The sequence below is a fragment of the Dendrobates tinctorius genome, unplaced genomic scaffold, assembly GCF_039654945.1.
Source record: "Dendrobates tinctorius isolate UK_male_01 unplaced genomic scaffold, ASM3965494v1 ptg000024l, whole genome shotgun sequence".
NCBI lineage: Eukaryota > Metazoa > Chordata > Amphibia > Anura > Dendrobatidae > Dendrobates > Dendrobates tinctorius.
The window spans coordinates 14,615,528-14,633,578 of NW_027361692.1; the positions used below are offsets into that span (position 1 = coordinate 14,615,528).

Sequence of the window (18,051 nt, forward strand, 5' to 3'; positions counted from 1 at the left end):
ATAGAAAAAAGAATTTCATCGTCTGCGTATAATACTTTCCATAAACTCACCTCCATAAGAAGGTCCTATTGTGGAAAGAGGTAGTTGTGAGTACTATTTGGAACATTTAGGGTCACCAATATTAAGATTTTTTTGTTATTGGAACGCTGGAGTCGGACTACTAATCTAAGTTTCTTGCACTTAATGCAGCGTCCAACTTTATCTTTTAATCGCGCCACTCTAGCCAGTCTCCAGCAGTTTGTGTACTGCCACAGTGCTCCATCGTTTGATGGGCGATACGAAAGTCACAAGCAATGTAAGTCTATGAGAGCCAGAACGAGATTCTTGTAGACTTGCATTGAAAGCTTGTGACCGGTATCTCTGATTTATGGTCAGTCAGAATTTGTCACAAGATGGTGGCACAGAAATGGACCGGCGCCAGGATAAGCTGAAGACGCCAACTGGTAAGTATAAGACTAATGGCAGGGACCTTACATTAGTAGCACCAGCATTGCATTAAGATCATTATAGACGATTGTCTTGAAGGAGTGGCCACGGTGACCCTGCTTAACAATAAAATGTTTCCTGCATCTAGATGATTGGTCATGGTGCATGCTTTCATAGATAAAGTTTCAAGTTGGCAGTTTGCCATTATTATGGCTCCCAAAGGTAGTTATCTATCTATCTATCTATCTATCTATTTTTCTATCTAGCTATCTATCCATCCATCCCTGGTATACAGTTCAGGTGTCATTCAGAAATCACACACTTACCAAACCATCAACTTGTTGTCTGTTAGCAGAATCACTTGTGGGGCATTTTACAATATCTCATAACGTGAACTGTGGAAAAGCCAGTATGTTATGAGACTGTTTAAAGAATCTGGCAACTCATAATAGGGCTTCTATGGGCAGTGTTTAACAGGTCACATGGAAAATTCATTTTTCCACCACTTTCCAGAAATCTAACCTTTGCTGTAAAGCTTTTTTGTGTTCAATGAGTATCTGCTGCCCAATGGAGTGAGTTGAAAGTGGAACTGATAATACGTTAAGTCAGAACCAGATCGATGAAATAAATGATATAATCAGCAGGCACACAAGATCAGGATGATAGACACAATACAACTGGTCTATGCTGTCAACCATATTTTGCACATACAGATATATCTTTCCCTAATTTCCTCTTGGCTGCACATATCCTGACATGGGTGGCATATGAACCACTTTGAAAAAACATGATTTTTTGTGCTACTTTGTCAGAAGTTGTTTATACTATATGTGGCCACACACTGGGTGACACTCGTTCAAAAATGTTGCATACATGTTGCTAGAATGTATTTAATTTGTATAGTCAGAAATTAGATTCCTTAAAAAAAAATTGGGATGTTTGGATAATAGATATACTTCTGTAACATGTTAGCCATCAAGGTAAATCCATTGCTCACTGATTGAAAATTTGGAATTGTTGAATCAATTAAATGTGGAAAATGTGTGAAGTACTATATTGTGTGAAGTATATATAGTACAGACTGTTATTTAATTTTCTAGTGTAGAAGGTACGTGAGCCATAGTAAGTTTAGATTCATCATGTAATAGAATAATTGTTGATTTAAGCATGTATATGTATGCTACAATGGAATTTTGTCATGTTGCTGATATATTGTTGGGTAGATTAGTGTCTCCAGCTACTAAATTGTATGTGTAGGCAATGTGCAGGCAAAATAAAAATGTCTATACGCATCTCTCGCGATGGCACAATTCCAGTGGTGTTAGCACTTGCGTTCCCGGGGAGGTTAAATACATGCTGATTTTATTATTTTACCTGGTCATGACAATGTCTTGCAAAGTGGTGAAGATAGAAAACCCCTTTAATTTTTGTCGTGGCTGAAATCAAATTCCAGGATAAGATTTGGAATCTTCAGCTCATAAGTCTATTTTTTAGTCTAGTCCAATATTAAATATCAGCAAACTGATTGATTTTGGGATTTGATTTTCCAGCTTTGAGCTTCAAAGCTGATGAATCAATTTGATTTTATCTAGTGAACAGTTGTGTTTATATGAACTGTAAATTGCAAACTTGATGAATTGATCTGCTCATCCAAGGGTTGTTCTGACAGGCTTGTGTTCGATGGCACTGTCCTTCAAGATTAACTTTGTTGTTATACTGTATGTAAATGCTTTTAAATAGTTAAAAATAACAAAAAAATGTATTATTTATATCTAAATTCTTAAGGTATCTTTAAATGTCAAGGAATTACAGATTATTATTTACTACTAGGGCTGTTACTAGTGGGTTCATTGGAATTAAAAACAGTCATGTAACATTTAGGGCCTGCTCCATTGCTGGACTCTTTGCCCTTTTGTATGGCTAATATGGGCGATTTATAGGGTTCCTTAAACTAGGGTTACTAGGTTCCTTAGACTAGTGTTCCACAGCGACTTTTGATCTCCAAGATGTCACAGTGAAATTGAGTTATTGAAACCTTGTACTTTCCCCTGGGTAACTTGGAACTATCACAAAAATCCAGATCATGTTTGAATTTGTGAAATTATGCTTGGCTGTTTTCCTGTTAGAAGTTAAAACAGGAATTTTGCAAGCAGAGTCTAAATCATAATATACTACACCTTTGTTGAGTTCATAAGTTAAAAGGATTATCCAGGACTACTTTTTTTTACAAGGTGACTAAGAACTAAGAACTTACAGGCCGTTACAAACTACCTGCCTGTTGTGTGCGGCGCCAATCTCTGCTGGCAAAGAGTGTTACCAGACTGCTCATGCCAGCAATTCAGTGGCTTCTGATGATGTCACATTGACAGAACAGCGCCTTCTCTTCCTCTCTCCTCTGTTGATGCAGTGTAACTGCCTAAGTCATGCTGAATGAATGCCGGCTCACAGCTGCCTAACTGTGGGAAGCTGGCTGTCAATCAGCATGATGATGGGAGTCAAGCCCATCAACACAGCAGCCCGGAAGAAGAAAAGCTGCTCTGTTGATGTGAAACAGCTGAATCACTGGCAGGAGTGGTTGGTAACTGATCTGAACTTTGACATTTAGGAAAATCCTTTTAAAGATTCTAAAACACTATAAGAAAAGAGGAAATCTACCTTAACAGTTGTTGTTGATAGGCTTCACATATGTAGGAAATGTATGTAATTGCAAGAAAAAATGAATTGCTGTAATTATTGTGTTAATAATAAACCTGTATCCTGTAGTTAAAAGCCTTCTGAATTTGGATTAACACAAAAGGGTTAATTGATAGTAATAAATAATGCTGATAAGTTGAGAATTGTATTTTTTCTATACATCCAGGGGACTGCACTGCATGGACCTAATATCCCTATTTTCACGTGAACTTCTGTACAGGAGCCTCTCTGGACATACTTTATTCATAGACCTCAGTGCACACCATTTATCCAGAGGTTTGGCTGTATAGAAGCGCATGAACATTGGAGAATGAGTTTCTGATAGATGTTTATCATATTGTTTCACTTTTTTAGTAATGAATCATTTGATAATGAATTATTAATTTCTGTCAACTCTTTTATCAGATGAACTAGCAATAATCTGGAGTCACATTCACCTTTTGGTATAATCAGGTCAGGTTAGCTGTCAAAGAATTTTTAGCACAAAAAATGCAGAAAATGTCAAATAGTTTAATAGAAAAAAAAGCTATTATTGCCAACAGTGTGAGCCTTTACCTGCACATGTATGAATCTTTTTTTTAAACACCATTGTAGTCTGTGGCAAACAGCGGGCTGTCTTCCAGACATCCACATACATATTTGACATGAATAGAAACACTTCAGAGACTTCAGTCTTACGTGGAGAACTTCATGTCTAAGGTTCCTCTGCATGGGGGAATTGTCTATGCGCACAGTTGATGCAAAAGCGTGTAATAGGTGGCATATAAAATTATTGAGCCCTGAAAGAAGACTGACATTCTCCCAGGGTGTTGGCCATCATCTTTAGGAATAAGTTACAGTGGGAAGAGGAAATGTTTCACCTGCATTTGATGGCAGCAGATCCCTGGATTCTTTTTTCTTTTCTATAAGATTTATATCCAGCAACATAAATGGGGAACAGGAAGAAGCACAAGGCATTTACAAGCGAAGAGACTGGGCTTCATGTCTCTCCATGTTTATTCCACTGTGAACACTAATCATTTATGCCTCCAGTAGACTTGAGATTTGACAGGCTGCAGGGATGAGACTGGATTGTTGTAAAAGTTTTAATGTCTGCGCGGTGATGTCGAAACTATTTTATTTACTACAATCATGTAGAAGGAGAATAAAATCCCACTGCACTGTGTACTGATGAGTGTGAAAGGAACCCAAAAACACTCGCAGTCTGGAAGTTCTGCTTAAATGCTTCAATGAATACATCGACATAAAGAGCAGCTATGTTTAAGAGGCCATAATATAAGTAACATATTTAAAGTTAACATACATTTTTATCTTTTAGGATGAGTATAAGAAGAATTTGTCTTAAGTCTTTCAATACTGAACAGTTTACTAATACTTTGTGTTTCAATTTCTCACCATTTTTGAAATCTCATCTTTTTGTCAGTAATATATGCAGTGGGGAAAATAAATATTTGATAAGTGTTCGAAGAAGAGTTGATGCGGCACCAGTTTACTCTACAGCAAGTGTAGAGTAGGAGGGCTTCTTAAAGAAAAACAGGTCTGTGAGAACCAGAAGTTTTGATGGTTGATAGGTGATTAAATACTTATTTCATGCAATTAAATGAAATTTCATTATTTAAAAATCATACAATGTGATTTTCTAGATTTTTTTAAAATTCACTGTACCTACCATAAAAATTCCAGACCACTCCATTCTTTGTAGGTGTGAAAATTTGCAAAATCGGCAGTGTATCAAATACTTTTTTTCCCCACTGTCCATGCAACTTCCCAGTCCTGACCTTGCCTTATTTATGCACTTCATGACTTGTTAGAAAGTATCCAGTCAGATAGCCCATTTAGATGAGCCAATATAAACAAGTGTTTGTTAGACTACCTGACAAAAGTGGAAAACTCTTGTTTATTAAGTGCGATGATCAGCATAAATATCATTGTTATCAGCAGCACACGGCCCCATATAAACAGGTGATATGCTACCCATAACATTATATTCTATACACACAAAGTGATCACACTGTGCTAACAATCTTTCTATGGCCATAGAATGTTCGGCAGTTTTTCTAAACAGGCCAGTAAACGACCACTAATTAGCGTGTCTGTAACTGATCATGTGGTTGTCTAGCGGCCCATCTAAAGGGGTCATACTCATAAGCTATCATTTGTAAACCTGCGGATCCGCAGCAGAATCCACAACGTGTGCACATGTGGTGCCCCTGAGGCTCAGTCGCCACAGAGGTACTGCACCTTCTCCTAAGGTGTAGTGCCCCACCATCCAGGTAAGGTGGGAACTCATTTCCACACTCCAACACTCGCACCCCACACAGCAGGGTAGTTCTGCACAACCACATTGCGGCTCAGTGCTTAGAGAGTAGCAGAGCACCTCTGGTGGTTTCCTGCTTGGAACACTGGATGTGCTGGGAGGTGGGTGGAGTTGAGATATAAAAGAGTGGGAAAGTGTAGGATTACAGGTTCAATCTGGCAGAAGGTCAGGTGGGTAAGAAGTCACTCAGACAGGAATGAGGATCCCTGGAAGAAGGGATGGAGGAAGGAGTGTTGCAGCTGCCTCAGTGATCTGAGCCAGCTGGCACGGGAAAGGGAAAGAATGAGAAAGTCGTAGAACTGCAACCTAAGCTTCCATAAGAGAGAGAAAGATCAGTACAGAACGAAGGAGTAAGGAGAACAGAGAGGACGTGGGTTGGAAGAGGAACCCTGCCTATAGGTTCTCAGCGCAAGGCCGGGGCCCGGTCCCCGAGGTTGTATGGACACTTATGGTTCTGCAGCAGACACCGGTGGAGTAGTTGGCTATAAATGCACTACTTCCATCTAAGACTTGGGGCACAACAGCAACACGGATAGAGAGCCGGGACTTAGGAGTAGAGAGTCCCCGAAGCAGGCTACAGCTGTCTGCCATACGAGTAGACTTCTTGGGAACATCTGACAAGTGGAACTCCAGAGTACCACGGTACTGGAGCTCTTCACACTTTAAGGCGCAATAGAGGAGTCGTTCAGAAAAGGTACATGTTGGCGGAGTGTTGGAGGGGAGCTTTCCATCTGGCCTGGAGGTTGACTGAGTCTCTGACCCGGAGGACACGGCCCGGAGGCAGGCACCCTTGTGTACCACAGACTGTGAGTAAAGCTTTGGAAGTGCAAGCCTCGGTGTCCTCCATTCATTCCTGCGCCAACCTGCTCAGCACCGCTGCATCTGGGTACCATTCTTTACACTGCCTTCACCTTTCCACAACCATTACAACTACACTGCCCTGGGACATCAGCCCTGCCTGTGGAGGGCTATACCATCACTGCTGCACCATACCATCTGTCCCAGAGGATCTGTCTGAAGCGTCGGCTTTACACCTCCCTTGCTGAGCACCACAGGTGCCGTCATGAACTATTCCACTTAAACTACATTACATTCCCCCATTACTTGGGCGCCCAGGGCCACGGACCGGGTCACCGCTGCTGTGACACATTCCCCTGACAACGGCCCGGTACCGAGTACCCCACGGCCCTGGGAGAGCGACCCACACATACTCTAAGAGCGTCAGGTTCCCCGAGTGGGCACCAATGCGTGAGTCCCTTCTGCCTCTCCTTGGTAGATATCCTACTGGATACATTGATACTTTTCAGATGGTGTAATAAAAGTAGTATAATATTATTAGCCGCATAACTGTACAATATTTAAACTTTATTTTCATAAGAGTAGAAACTTTTCATACCAATAGCAATTTCTCTCTCTTGTTTGGTTTGGAAAAAAGGCAATACATTTTTTTTTAAATGTTTGTCCTTGTAAATGTGACACTAGTTTATAGCTGCTGTATAAGTGTATATGAATGCACTCCAGGCTACCATCTGTTGTGAAACAACTTGTGAACACTGACAAATTAATAGACAAATTGTTGACAGTTTTAGCTGAAATGTTCTACAGCCTTAAATTAAAGTTATAGGATGTTGCATTGATTGTGCAGCATCAGACTACTTTTTTTTAGGTCAGTGCTTTGACTATAGAGGACAAATTCTCACTACATACTAGTTGTCACAGCTTAACCATAGCTGGAAATTCATGAATTCCAATTAAAGGAAGTCTGTCACCACCAAAGTGCAAATTCAACGAATGTGAATATGTATATTGGGGCTTCACCACCATGAAAATCATACAAGTAGCAATCATTTTAGTGGTGCAGTTGCAGGTCGCTTCGGTGCACCCTATGTATGGCCAATGGCTCGGGACACCATTACACTATCCGATTTGCACTGTCTCGGAGATTGACTAACAGCGCTCGCTTTCTCATAGTCAGCGCTGGCTGCCTGCTCCTGCGTGTGCGCACTAACACTGAAGGATCCAGCAGCATGATCACATTGTCACTGATGGTGTGCAATCAGTGTGTGTGTACTGGGAGAAAATGAGCTTATTTCCTCTTGGAGCTTCTAGCTTTCACTCAAATGTGCGTGCACAGAGCGGTACAGTTACCATTCACAGCGCCGCTCATTATACTGTGAGGAGTGTCTGTAAAGACGCCCCAGCACATAGTCCCGGCACAGGTAAAGCGATGCAGTAATATCTTACGTCACCTATATCTTTGACGTTATATGCGTCACCAGTGTCATGTGCCCCCATGACTTAAAGCCAATGACTCCTAAGAGGAAATAATTACATTTTCTCCCAAAAATCACATTCTCAGTAACATATCCAGGCAGCATTGTAATGCTATTTGCCTGCAGATTAACCCTATATATGCAGATAAATAGCGTTTTCCTTGGAGACAGGTTCCCTTTGCAAGTCCAATATATTTGTACCTGTGCCACTCATGCACGTTTCCTTTAGGAGATGCAGACTTTGTTCTATTCAATGACTGGTAAATTCTGAATTGGATCCGTATTACAAATGACCCAATTCTCTAGAGCTCAAACTGTTTCTGTTTGTAGCATCAGAACTAATAGTCATTTGTTTGCGTAGTGTCAGATCATGCACTCTCTATGTAATTACTCTGACAGGTCTTTTTTTTTCCCCTCAATTTATTTGCCTTAGTTTGTTTAATTTTCTATTACCTTTTCAAAGTGTTTTCTATGCAGCTACGAAAGAACATGGGATTTGTAATAAAATTACATTTGTTTGATTTGCGGAATATAGGCCGTTGTAGCTTTAATCCAGCGCTGGCAATTCCTGACTGCACTGATTAGTAAACATATGCAAATACATGCTTAGAAGTGTTCCTTGTAATTGTAGGATGCTTGGAATATTTTCAAATGTAGCTCAACTCCCGGGATTTAATCCATTTATCTCAACTGAATCTTCAGACATTCTGAGACTCCTTCTCTGTTCTTTATGCTTGTGTTTATTTGCAAACAATCACTAAAAGCGAACTATTTTCTGCATAAAACAAACATGTAAACAAATATTGTTATAAAATCTGCGTATTACTTGCCGTCTACTACCTGTCAGTAATTACTGAAATGTGTCATACTAAGGCAATCTTGTTTGAATTCAAATAGAAATGTTCCTAAAGCAAAATCATATTCATCTTACAAATATCCAGACATAGATCTGCCACGCGGTCACTTAGGGTTGGGGAAGGCATGTTCTTATTGGATTCCATCTCCTTGCATACAGTTTTACATTTATCTGTGCTATATGATAATCTTCCATCTAATTTTACTAAAATTTAATTTGTGTTCCTTTAGGGTGGAGTAGGTGAGAATGGACCTAAAGGAGAACAGGTAAGATCTGTGTTTGAAGTATATTATATTTGTTAATTGATATGCCTACTGTATGTAGAGTAGTTATGGTATGAGAGCCTAACTGTATGCTCCTCACTACAGGGTGAGGCAGGAGAAGAAGGATTTGCTGGAGACAAAGGTGAACTGGTAAGAAAATTACATGTGCATAATTTCTATCTATCTATCTATCTATCTATCTATCTATCTATCTATCTATCTATCTATCTATCTATCTCATATCTATCTATCTATCTATCCCATATCTATCTATCTATCTATCTATCATCTACCTATCTATCTATCTATCTATCTATCTTTATTGATCTATCTTCTAATTATCCGTTTACATTTTACTTTTAGATACTTTTATGCATGTCATATAGGTAGATCTTGACACGATCAAATTGGCAACTGTTTAAAGGATATAGAAATAACATACAGATGGATCCTATGGAGCATAATGACTAAGCAACATAATTGGCAGGAAACAACCACTTATTCACAGTAGTGAGGCTTGTCCATTTGCTGCTCTTGAACTGAGAGATTGACTTGTGCATGTATAAGACATGTTAATGCCCACCTAATGCCAAACGTCTACTTTAAAATATTGTCTGTAATAGTTTAAAAATCATGGTTTCCTTGTATTTTTCAAAGTTAAAATTTTCAAAAATGGTCATTATTATTTTCATGTGCTGTCCTTTATAGCCAATAACAACTACCCGACAAAACAATTAAAACTCAAGCTCTATTCATTGAAACTGTAAAATGATAAATATTGTGGCACACCACAGTAGAAGAGACTGAGCCCAGAAGGTGTGACAGAAGATTTCCTTGCCTATTATATCATAATTAAAGGACTGGGCCACTTTATGTTCTTTTTCACAGATGTGTTGTGGACATGCTTCTGTCTACATTTACTATAATAAAGTTATGACAGGTTCTCCTCCTGCACTTGCTGGTACGGCCTTCCTCGCAGACTGCACTGCTCTCCTGTCCACAAAGTGGCTGCTGATGGAGGAGCATGTGACCAGACCCGTCCATCAGACTCGCACAATTAATAAGCACCTCACATGGAAAAGCTGCTTTTCTATTGGAGGAGGCAGATGGGCTTGTCTGGTCACATGCTCCTCCATCAGCAGCCATTTTTTGGATAAAAGACCTGTGCAGTCTATGAGGAAATCTTATAAAGAAGGAGAACCTGTAACAGTTATATATTAGTACGTGCCAAAAAATCATGTCCTCAACACATAAACACTAAACACTGTTTTTAATCATAGTGCATCCTTGGTGGTACAGAAATGTACTGTATATTGCTGTTATTCATCCACATGACAATGCCATTATACTGATAGAAGTTAGTAGCAAGAACCCTCCACAGTTCCACAATATATATGGCCAAGAAGGCATATACTGATCACAGCAAAAAATATAGAATATTTTTACTTTGGGCCTAGAGTTTGACCACTGTGGATGGCCATGGGTCACCATATTCTGCTAATGAGACTTTGTTGGACAAACAAACCCATCTATATACTATATTTTGTACATACTTAGATGATTAGTTTGTCTCAAATTCTAATTAATCTGGTTTAAATTCAATGTCTTGTATTCATGACTTACTTGTCTAATTGCTTCATTCCTCATAAATTATTTATTGCATTTCCAGCATAAAAAGGAAAATTTAAGTTTGGACATGAATTTGTTCTATGTGCAAATGTCTAAAAAGACAAATGAGCTGGTAGGCTGCCCTCCTATAATAAAACCAATTAGTGAGTAATAGTACAGTGACAGTCTAATATGTACCATAAAGCTTGTTAAGTCTAATCAATGTATGTGACCAATCTTTTCCTACAATCCTCCATTAAACATTTTGTTTATGCTGCATAGAAAGTCTACAGAATAACATGTGGAATGTATTTACTGTCTTTATTTGATTTTTTTTATTTAGGGTGAAGTAGGAGGTGCAGGTCCAAAGGGATCGGTAAGTGGTAATTTTTTACTTGCATAATATCAAGATAAATTAATATTACACTATCTAGATACAATTTCCTAAATGTACCAGACTAGGCATCAATTATATTATGTGTTTTACCCTTATTTACACCTTTCCCTGTAGCTTTTAAAAATACATGCATTTCTAGTACTTATGTAGTGGTTTTACAAGTGCTGTTAGCAGGGTTTTTAATTTTTATGCACTTCTTATATTTTTAAAGTCCTATAGAGATGTCTGTGGGAAAAACACCATAGAAATAAAACCCTATCGCATACTGAATTTTAATGAAAGTGCCAATGACTCCAAAAATGCTACAATAAAATTAAGTTCAATATACAGTGCCTTGCGAAAGTATTCGGCCGCCTGGAACTTTTCAACCTTTTCCCACATATCATGCTTCAAACATAAAGATACCAAATGTAAATTTTTGGTGAAGAATCAACAAGTGGACCACAATTGTGAAGTTGAGCGAAATGTATTGGTTATTTTAAATTTTTGTGGAAATTCAAAAACTGAAAAGTGGGGCGTGCAATATTATTCGGCCCCTTTACTTTCAGTGCAGCAAACTCACTCCAGAAGTTCATTGTGGATCTCTGAATGATCCAATGTTGTCCTAAATGACTATTGATGATAAATATAATCCACCTGTCTGTAATCAAGTCTCCGTATAAATGCACCTGCTCTGTGATAGTCTCAGGGTTTTGTTTGAAGCACAGAGAGCATCATGAAGACCAAGCAACACAACAGGCAGGTCCGTGATACTGTTGTGGAGAAGTTTAAAGCTGGATTTGGATACAAAATGATTTCCAAAACTTTAAACATCCCAAGGAGCACTGTGCATGCGATGATATTGAAATGGAAGGAGTATCATACCACTGAGAATCTACCAAGACCCGGCCGTCCCTCTAAACTTTCACCTCAAACAAGGAGAAGACTGATCAGAGATGCAGCCAAGAGGCCCATGATCACTCTGGATGAACTGCAGAGATCTACAGCTGAGGTGGGACAGTCTGTCCATAGGACAACAATCAGTCGTACACTGCACAAATCTGGCCTTTATGGAAGAGTGGCAAGAAGAAAGCCATTTCTCAAAGATATCCATAAAAAGTGTCGTTTGCAGTTTGCAACAAGCCACCTGGGAGACACACCAAACATGTGGAAGAAGGTGCTCTGGTCAGATAAAACCAAAGTCAAACTTTTGGGCAACAATGCCAAATTATATGCTTGACGTAAAGGCAGCACAGCTCATCACCCTGAACAAACCATCCCCACTGTCAAACATGGTGGTGGCAGCATCATGGTTTGGGCCTGCTTTTCTTCAGCAGGGACAGGGAAGATGGTTAAAATTGATGGGAAGATTGATGGAACCAAGTATAGGACCATTCTTGAAGAAAACCTGTTGGAGTCTGCAAAAGACCTGAGAATGGGAAGGAGATTTGTCTTCCAACAAGACAATGATCCCAAACATAAAGCAAAATCTACAATGGAATGGTTCACAAATAAACATATCCAGGTGTTAGAATGGCCAAGTCAAAGTCCAGACCTGAATCCAATTGAGAATCTGTGGAAAGAGCTGAAAACTGCTGTTCACAAACGATCTCCATCAAACCTCAATGAGCTCGAGCTGTTTGCCAAGGAAGAATGGGCAAGAATTTCAGTCTCTCGATGTACAAAACTGATAGAGACATACCCCAAGAGACTTGCAGCTGTAATCGCAGCAAAAGGTGGCGCAGCAAAGTATTAAGTTAAAGGGGCTGAATAATATTGCACGCCCCACTTTTCAGTTTTTTAATTTCCACAAAAATTTAAAATAACCAATAAATTTCGTTCAACTTCACAACTGTGTCCCACTTGTTGTTGATTCTTCACCAAAAATTTACATTTGGTATCTTTATGTCTGAAGCAAGATATGTGGGAAAAGGTTGAAAAGTTCCAGGGGGCCGAATACTTTCGCAAGGCACTGTAGCTTTCATGGCAGAATTTTGGAATAAAAGCTTTGGAAGTTGGAAAATGTAGGCACAAGTTGGAGAGGCACCTAAATTTTGTAGCGTTTTGCATTTTCTTGCCAGTTTATCCCAAAATGGGTGGCACTTGGGCAGGACAGAGACATAGGGGGAGCATGACGCCACATCTTGTCTAATTCATCAAGAGCTGTGACGTTCCTTACTCCAGAAATCTCACTTCAGTACCTGCCAGGAGAGAGATTTCTGATGTAGGGCACAGAGGTGCATGTCACTCAACAGACTCTCCAGATTCTAGAACAGACATGCACCTTTTCATGAATCAGAAGCATCTAACTCCAGCATGCTCCCTCATCAAGACCAGCGTGAACAACCCCAGTCTTGATGAATCAAACCCAATGATATATCATTATACACTTAAAAGTAACATCTGCCCGCTGCTCTTTCAAACAAAAAAATGCACTGAAAAATGTCACAACATGACAACATGTGAATTTAATAACTGCGAACCGCAACACTAGAAACCCCATGATAAGTAGAATGGGCATTCCCGAGTGTTCTGTTCCTTCTCACCTTCAGAATTGCATGTACTTTACTGCTCCATTTCAACTTCTTGGGAGTAACCATATCAAGAAAGCATTACTATGGCAGTTTATGCACAAATTGTTCCATGCCACATCTCCATTTTGATACACTTGTTGTGACTTGCACAATTTTTACCTAAGTGCCAGATGATATATGCATCCTATGAAACTATTAAAAGACCAGTCTTCAGGGTTTTCAATCCCAAAAGCATTGTTTATACCTGTAAAGCTCTTTACATTGTTACATTTTTCACATTTGAGCCCAATAAATAAGATATATAAATGAGATATAGTTTTGATTTAATGAACATTCAATTGCCAGAAACCTGATTACCTTATATCTTCTCAAAATATTTGAACAGATTTTATTGAAAGATCTGGAAGTTGTAATTTTTATTGCCTACATAGAATTCTGGGAGCTCCATCTGTTTGAAACATAATGTATCCTCTGATGTTTTACACAATGCAGTCATTAGTGGTCTGATTTAGTCTAAATCTTAAGTTTCAAACATAAACTAAACTTTAAGCTACTTTATCATCTCACTGTGTTAAAAATACTATTTAGAACAATGAATACAAAAGGCTGATTCCTATGCCATAAGCTGTTTACTGTGGGTCATTCTCCCTGAAACCTTGGCAAAAAATTGATTTTGCTGTCAGCTAAAAAGTCTACCACACAAAGACTTGGCTCAAGCCACTCCATCCAGTGGATTCCAAGATTCCAAGGATTCCTGGCCTTCACCCTCTAACCACTTCTCTGAGATGTGAACTAACAAAGGGGCCCGCTGGGTTGCATCCATGGAGAGACTGCTGGCCAAAGGAGCAAGTCTGAGGCAAGGATGGTCGAACAAAGCCAAGTCAGTGTCAGGAAAGACAAAACAAGTTACAAAACCAAAATATAAAATTGATGTCAGAGGGAAAGCCTTGGTCATATACCAGAAGATCAGTAAAGAATGGAGTCAGACAAGACAGAGTCAGAATTTAAAGAGAACATAAAACAAACGTGGTCATTGTCACTAGCTGGGATCAGAATCAGAAACGGAACATAAAAATAGCACCAGAGATGTAGGAATACCAAACAATAGATGGCAATGCCAAGCAGTATGCTGGAAGTTGAAGTAGGTCCTGGTACTGCACCATTGGCAACAGGGAACTGAATATACTTGATTACATTTCCTGAGCTGTTTTACAGCACATATCCATTCTTCCTGAGTGGCAAAGCAAGTCTCAATCAAACTCAGATACCTGGATTACCCAGCAATATTGGCCACAACAGCTGCTCTATCACCAGCAACTCCCACAGGATAAATACAGCTGTGCCTAGTGACAGAAGTGTAGTAGCAGGTGTGGCATCAGAAAGTATATCACAGAGATTGTCAGTTGAAGGCTCGGCACTTCTAAGAATCAGAAGACTCAGTCGGCACCATGCATGGCCAAGCTGACATCAGGCTTCACTTTCCTCTGCCTGAATGCTGCGGTGCCTTTAGCTGACAAGCTCTATGATATACTTTCTAATGATCAGCACATCACAGGACTTGTCAGCTGAATGGACACCACTTTAAAGCAGCATCCAAGCAAAGAGGAGAGTGAAGTCTGATCTGAGCATGCATGCTCAAACTGCAGTCACTCACCGAGATGTAGTCATGCCCTTACTAGTGAGGTGCCCTGCTCTGTTTGTCTGATTCCGGTCTCTGGATTGGAAGTAGCAGAGTCAGAATCAAAACAGAAGGATATATGACCTAGAGAGAGCTGAGCTTGCAGGAACAGGGTAGGAAATAAAAGTATATTATAAAAGTGTTAGCTAGGAAGAGTTGGGAGAAATGAAAGGGGGTTAAATTATTAGAGAAAACCTATTTAAGTTTTCAAATTATTAAACTCCCATGCTACAAAAATTCTCCTCAAGATAAATTAGTGCTTTACAAGTTGAAGTCAGTTTTGCTGGAGGCCACGTTGACTTTACTGGCACTAAATTTATCAAAGTGTTGCACAATGATAAATATGGTGCATTTTTAGATATTTTTTTAATTTTTGTGCCACTTGATCATTGTGATATTGTTTCGAGAGTTGTATTTATTTTTACTTAATTCATAAATATGGCTTAGACCTATCTGTAAAGCAATGTACCGTATGTCCACTTCCCTATCAACATTTTAAAATGCTGAGAATGGTGCAATATGGGAAATGTTCAAGCAAATATGACACACATCAAAATTTGTGACCTTTAGTCATTAAAAAAAAACTGTTGAAAAAAACCTTTATAAATTCTCCAGCTGAGTTCTTATCTAATGTAACAGATTCTTCTAATCTATAGTGGTATGGTATGCATACTACTATTTTATAATGATTGGGTCTCCATCTAGGGTTTTACAAATTTTTAAATGACTTAGTGTGTTTATGTTATTATATATGTACTATCTGTTTAAATCAAAATCTATTTATGCATAGACTGGAAACCCTGGAGAACCAGGCAATCGTGGTCCAGAAGGTGTTCGGGGTCTACCAGGTGTAGAAGGTCCTCAAGGTTCTCTTGGCCCACGTGGCATGCAAGGCGAACAAGGAGCACCAGGGTTACCAGGCAGTCAGGGTCCAGCAGTAAGTGATTGTCTTGTTGCTTTTAATTATGTCTTTTGCTTTTAAATTATATTTATTAACCTGTTTTCTTTGCATGTAACATTTTATTTTCTTTAATCATAGGGTAGGGAACCAACTGATCAGCACATTAAGCAAGTCTGCATGAGAGTTTTACAAGGTATGTTGGGTTATATTAGACCTTTTTATACAAATTCAGACTCATTTCACTATACTGTATTACATTGTGGCACATCATAAAACTTTTCAATACTAACACAAAATCAGTAACAAACTCCTCCCATCCCATTTACCGTGTGCAATATATAATTTTGGCTTCTTGTATAGCAGATGGGCCTTAATATTCCCTCAGATAGAACTGGTACATCTGCAATTTTGAAAACAACTAAGGTTAAACTAAAAAAGGTCCTTTTTTACAAGATAAGACCAGTTTTTCTATAAGAAAGAATATTAAGTGAATCATATTCAGTCTTACAGTGAAATTTCTAAACAGATCTGATGTGCTTTAATCACCATAAATATGCATATATTCATTACTGAAAGGTAAGGAAAATTATTATGTAACTTTTTTTATCTTTGTTTCACAGAACAGTTAGCAAGCTTGGCAGCTAGTCTCAGAAGGCCAGAATCTGGAGCAGTTGGCTTACCGGGACGACCGGGTCCACCAGGACCACCTGGGGTACCAGGAGATAATGGTGTTCCTGGACATGTTGGAGCAAGAGGACTTCCTGGGCTAAAAGGACCTCCTGGAGAAATTGGTATTAAAGGTCCAAAAGGTAGGATATAACGCTAACTAATCAACCATAATGAATATGATAGACTCCTTCTCTCGAGACTATTCCCATGTTGTGTTCTCTGGCAAGGTCACATACTTTACTGATAATGCACTGGTCCTATTCTTTTCATCACCATTTAATCATGGCGACATTCCTACTATGGAGGTTCACCTTCACTACATATATGTCCAGTGCATACCTAGAGTCCGATGGGCCCAGGGTACAATATTTGGAATGGAGTCTCCTCCATTCCTTCACACGTTGGTCAGATGTATGGGCCCTTGTAGCATTCTAAATCCTTTAAGGACATACATGTTGCTCCTCCCATTATGTAGTAATGTCCCCATCCCAGGTGGCCCCTTTCCGCTATATGTATCCCCCATCCTGTACCCCTTTCAGGTATATATGTTCCCAAACTGGGTCCATTCCAGGTATATATATCCCACACCCTGTGCTTCTTCCTGCTATATATGACCCTCATCCTAGTATATATGCCCTCCATCCTGGGTGTCTTCATGTACTATATGCCCCCCATCCTGGTATACAGTATATGACTCCCATCCTGGGCCCCATCCTGGTATATATGTCCCCCATCCTGGGCTCCTTCGTGGTATATACAGTATGTGTACCATCCTGGTATATACCCAGATCCAAGGTGCTCTCGATGTCGATGGGCCACCTTCCTGCACGAACCTGGTCGCTGTTGTAGAAGGCGCGATTGTTATGCCCTTGTATATGCCTTTTTGTAGGTGACCAGAATATTTGTTTTTTGCTTCATATAAGTGAAAAAGTAATAAACATAATAATGGAAACAACTCAGGTGTTTTCTCTTATCTCTTTTAGCCTGTGCTTAAAGTTACAAAGAACTCTAAAAAAAAATAAGAAAAAAAGCAACCTGTCTAGCAGCATTATAATAGTGTGATTTGTGCGCTTGGATGCCTTTAATTATTTCTAGTGGAGGAGTCTGGCTGATATTAGCACAGTCTCATGAATTGTACTACTTCTGGCAGTGGAAATTACTATGCTATGACCGATCGTGGTAGTATGTCATTATATAATAGAGGTTTTCCAGGGTAAATTAAGAAAACACATGTTTAAAACCATGTATTTTAACACATATTCGAAATTTCAGCAAGATTATTTATTAGCTGTTTAACAGCATTTTCCTGGGGGGTTCTCGCTGCTACTTGAAAATGTTAAATATCCTGGATGATTATTACAATGCACCTGTTGCCTAGTAACATTGACAATCTGCCAAGGGCATCACAAGCAGTTGCTAGAATATTTTTTGCTAGAACCTATTACCTGTGCAACTG

The 18,051-nt window shown here is 39.2% G+C and overlaps 1 protein-coding gene across 1 annotated transcript in view; it reads left to right on the forward strand.

Moving 5' to 3' along the window:
- The window catches only part of COL9A1 (collagen type IX alpha 1 chain), a 201,297-nt gene that overhangs the window by 165,745 nt on the left and 17,501 nt on the right, over positions 1-18,051 (forward strand). The window contains exons 31-36 of the mRNA XM_073569386.1: positions 8,797-8,832; positions 8,935-8,979; positions 10,781-10,813; positions 15,816-15,962; positions 16,065-16,119; positions 16,547-16,735. Of these exons, the coding sequence (XP_073425487.1) occupies positions 8,797-8,832; positions 8,935-8,979; positions 10,781-10,813; positions 15,816-15,962; positions 16,065-16,119; positions 16,547-16,735 (505 nt within the window). The remainder of the gene's footprint in view (positions 1-8,796; positions 8,833-8,934; positions 8,980-10,780; positions 10,814-15,815; positions 15,963-16,064; positions 16,120-16,546; positions 16,736-18,051) is intronic.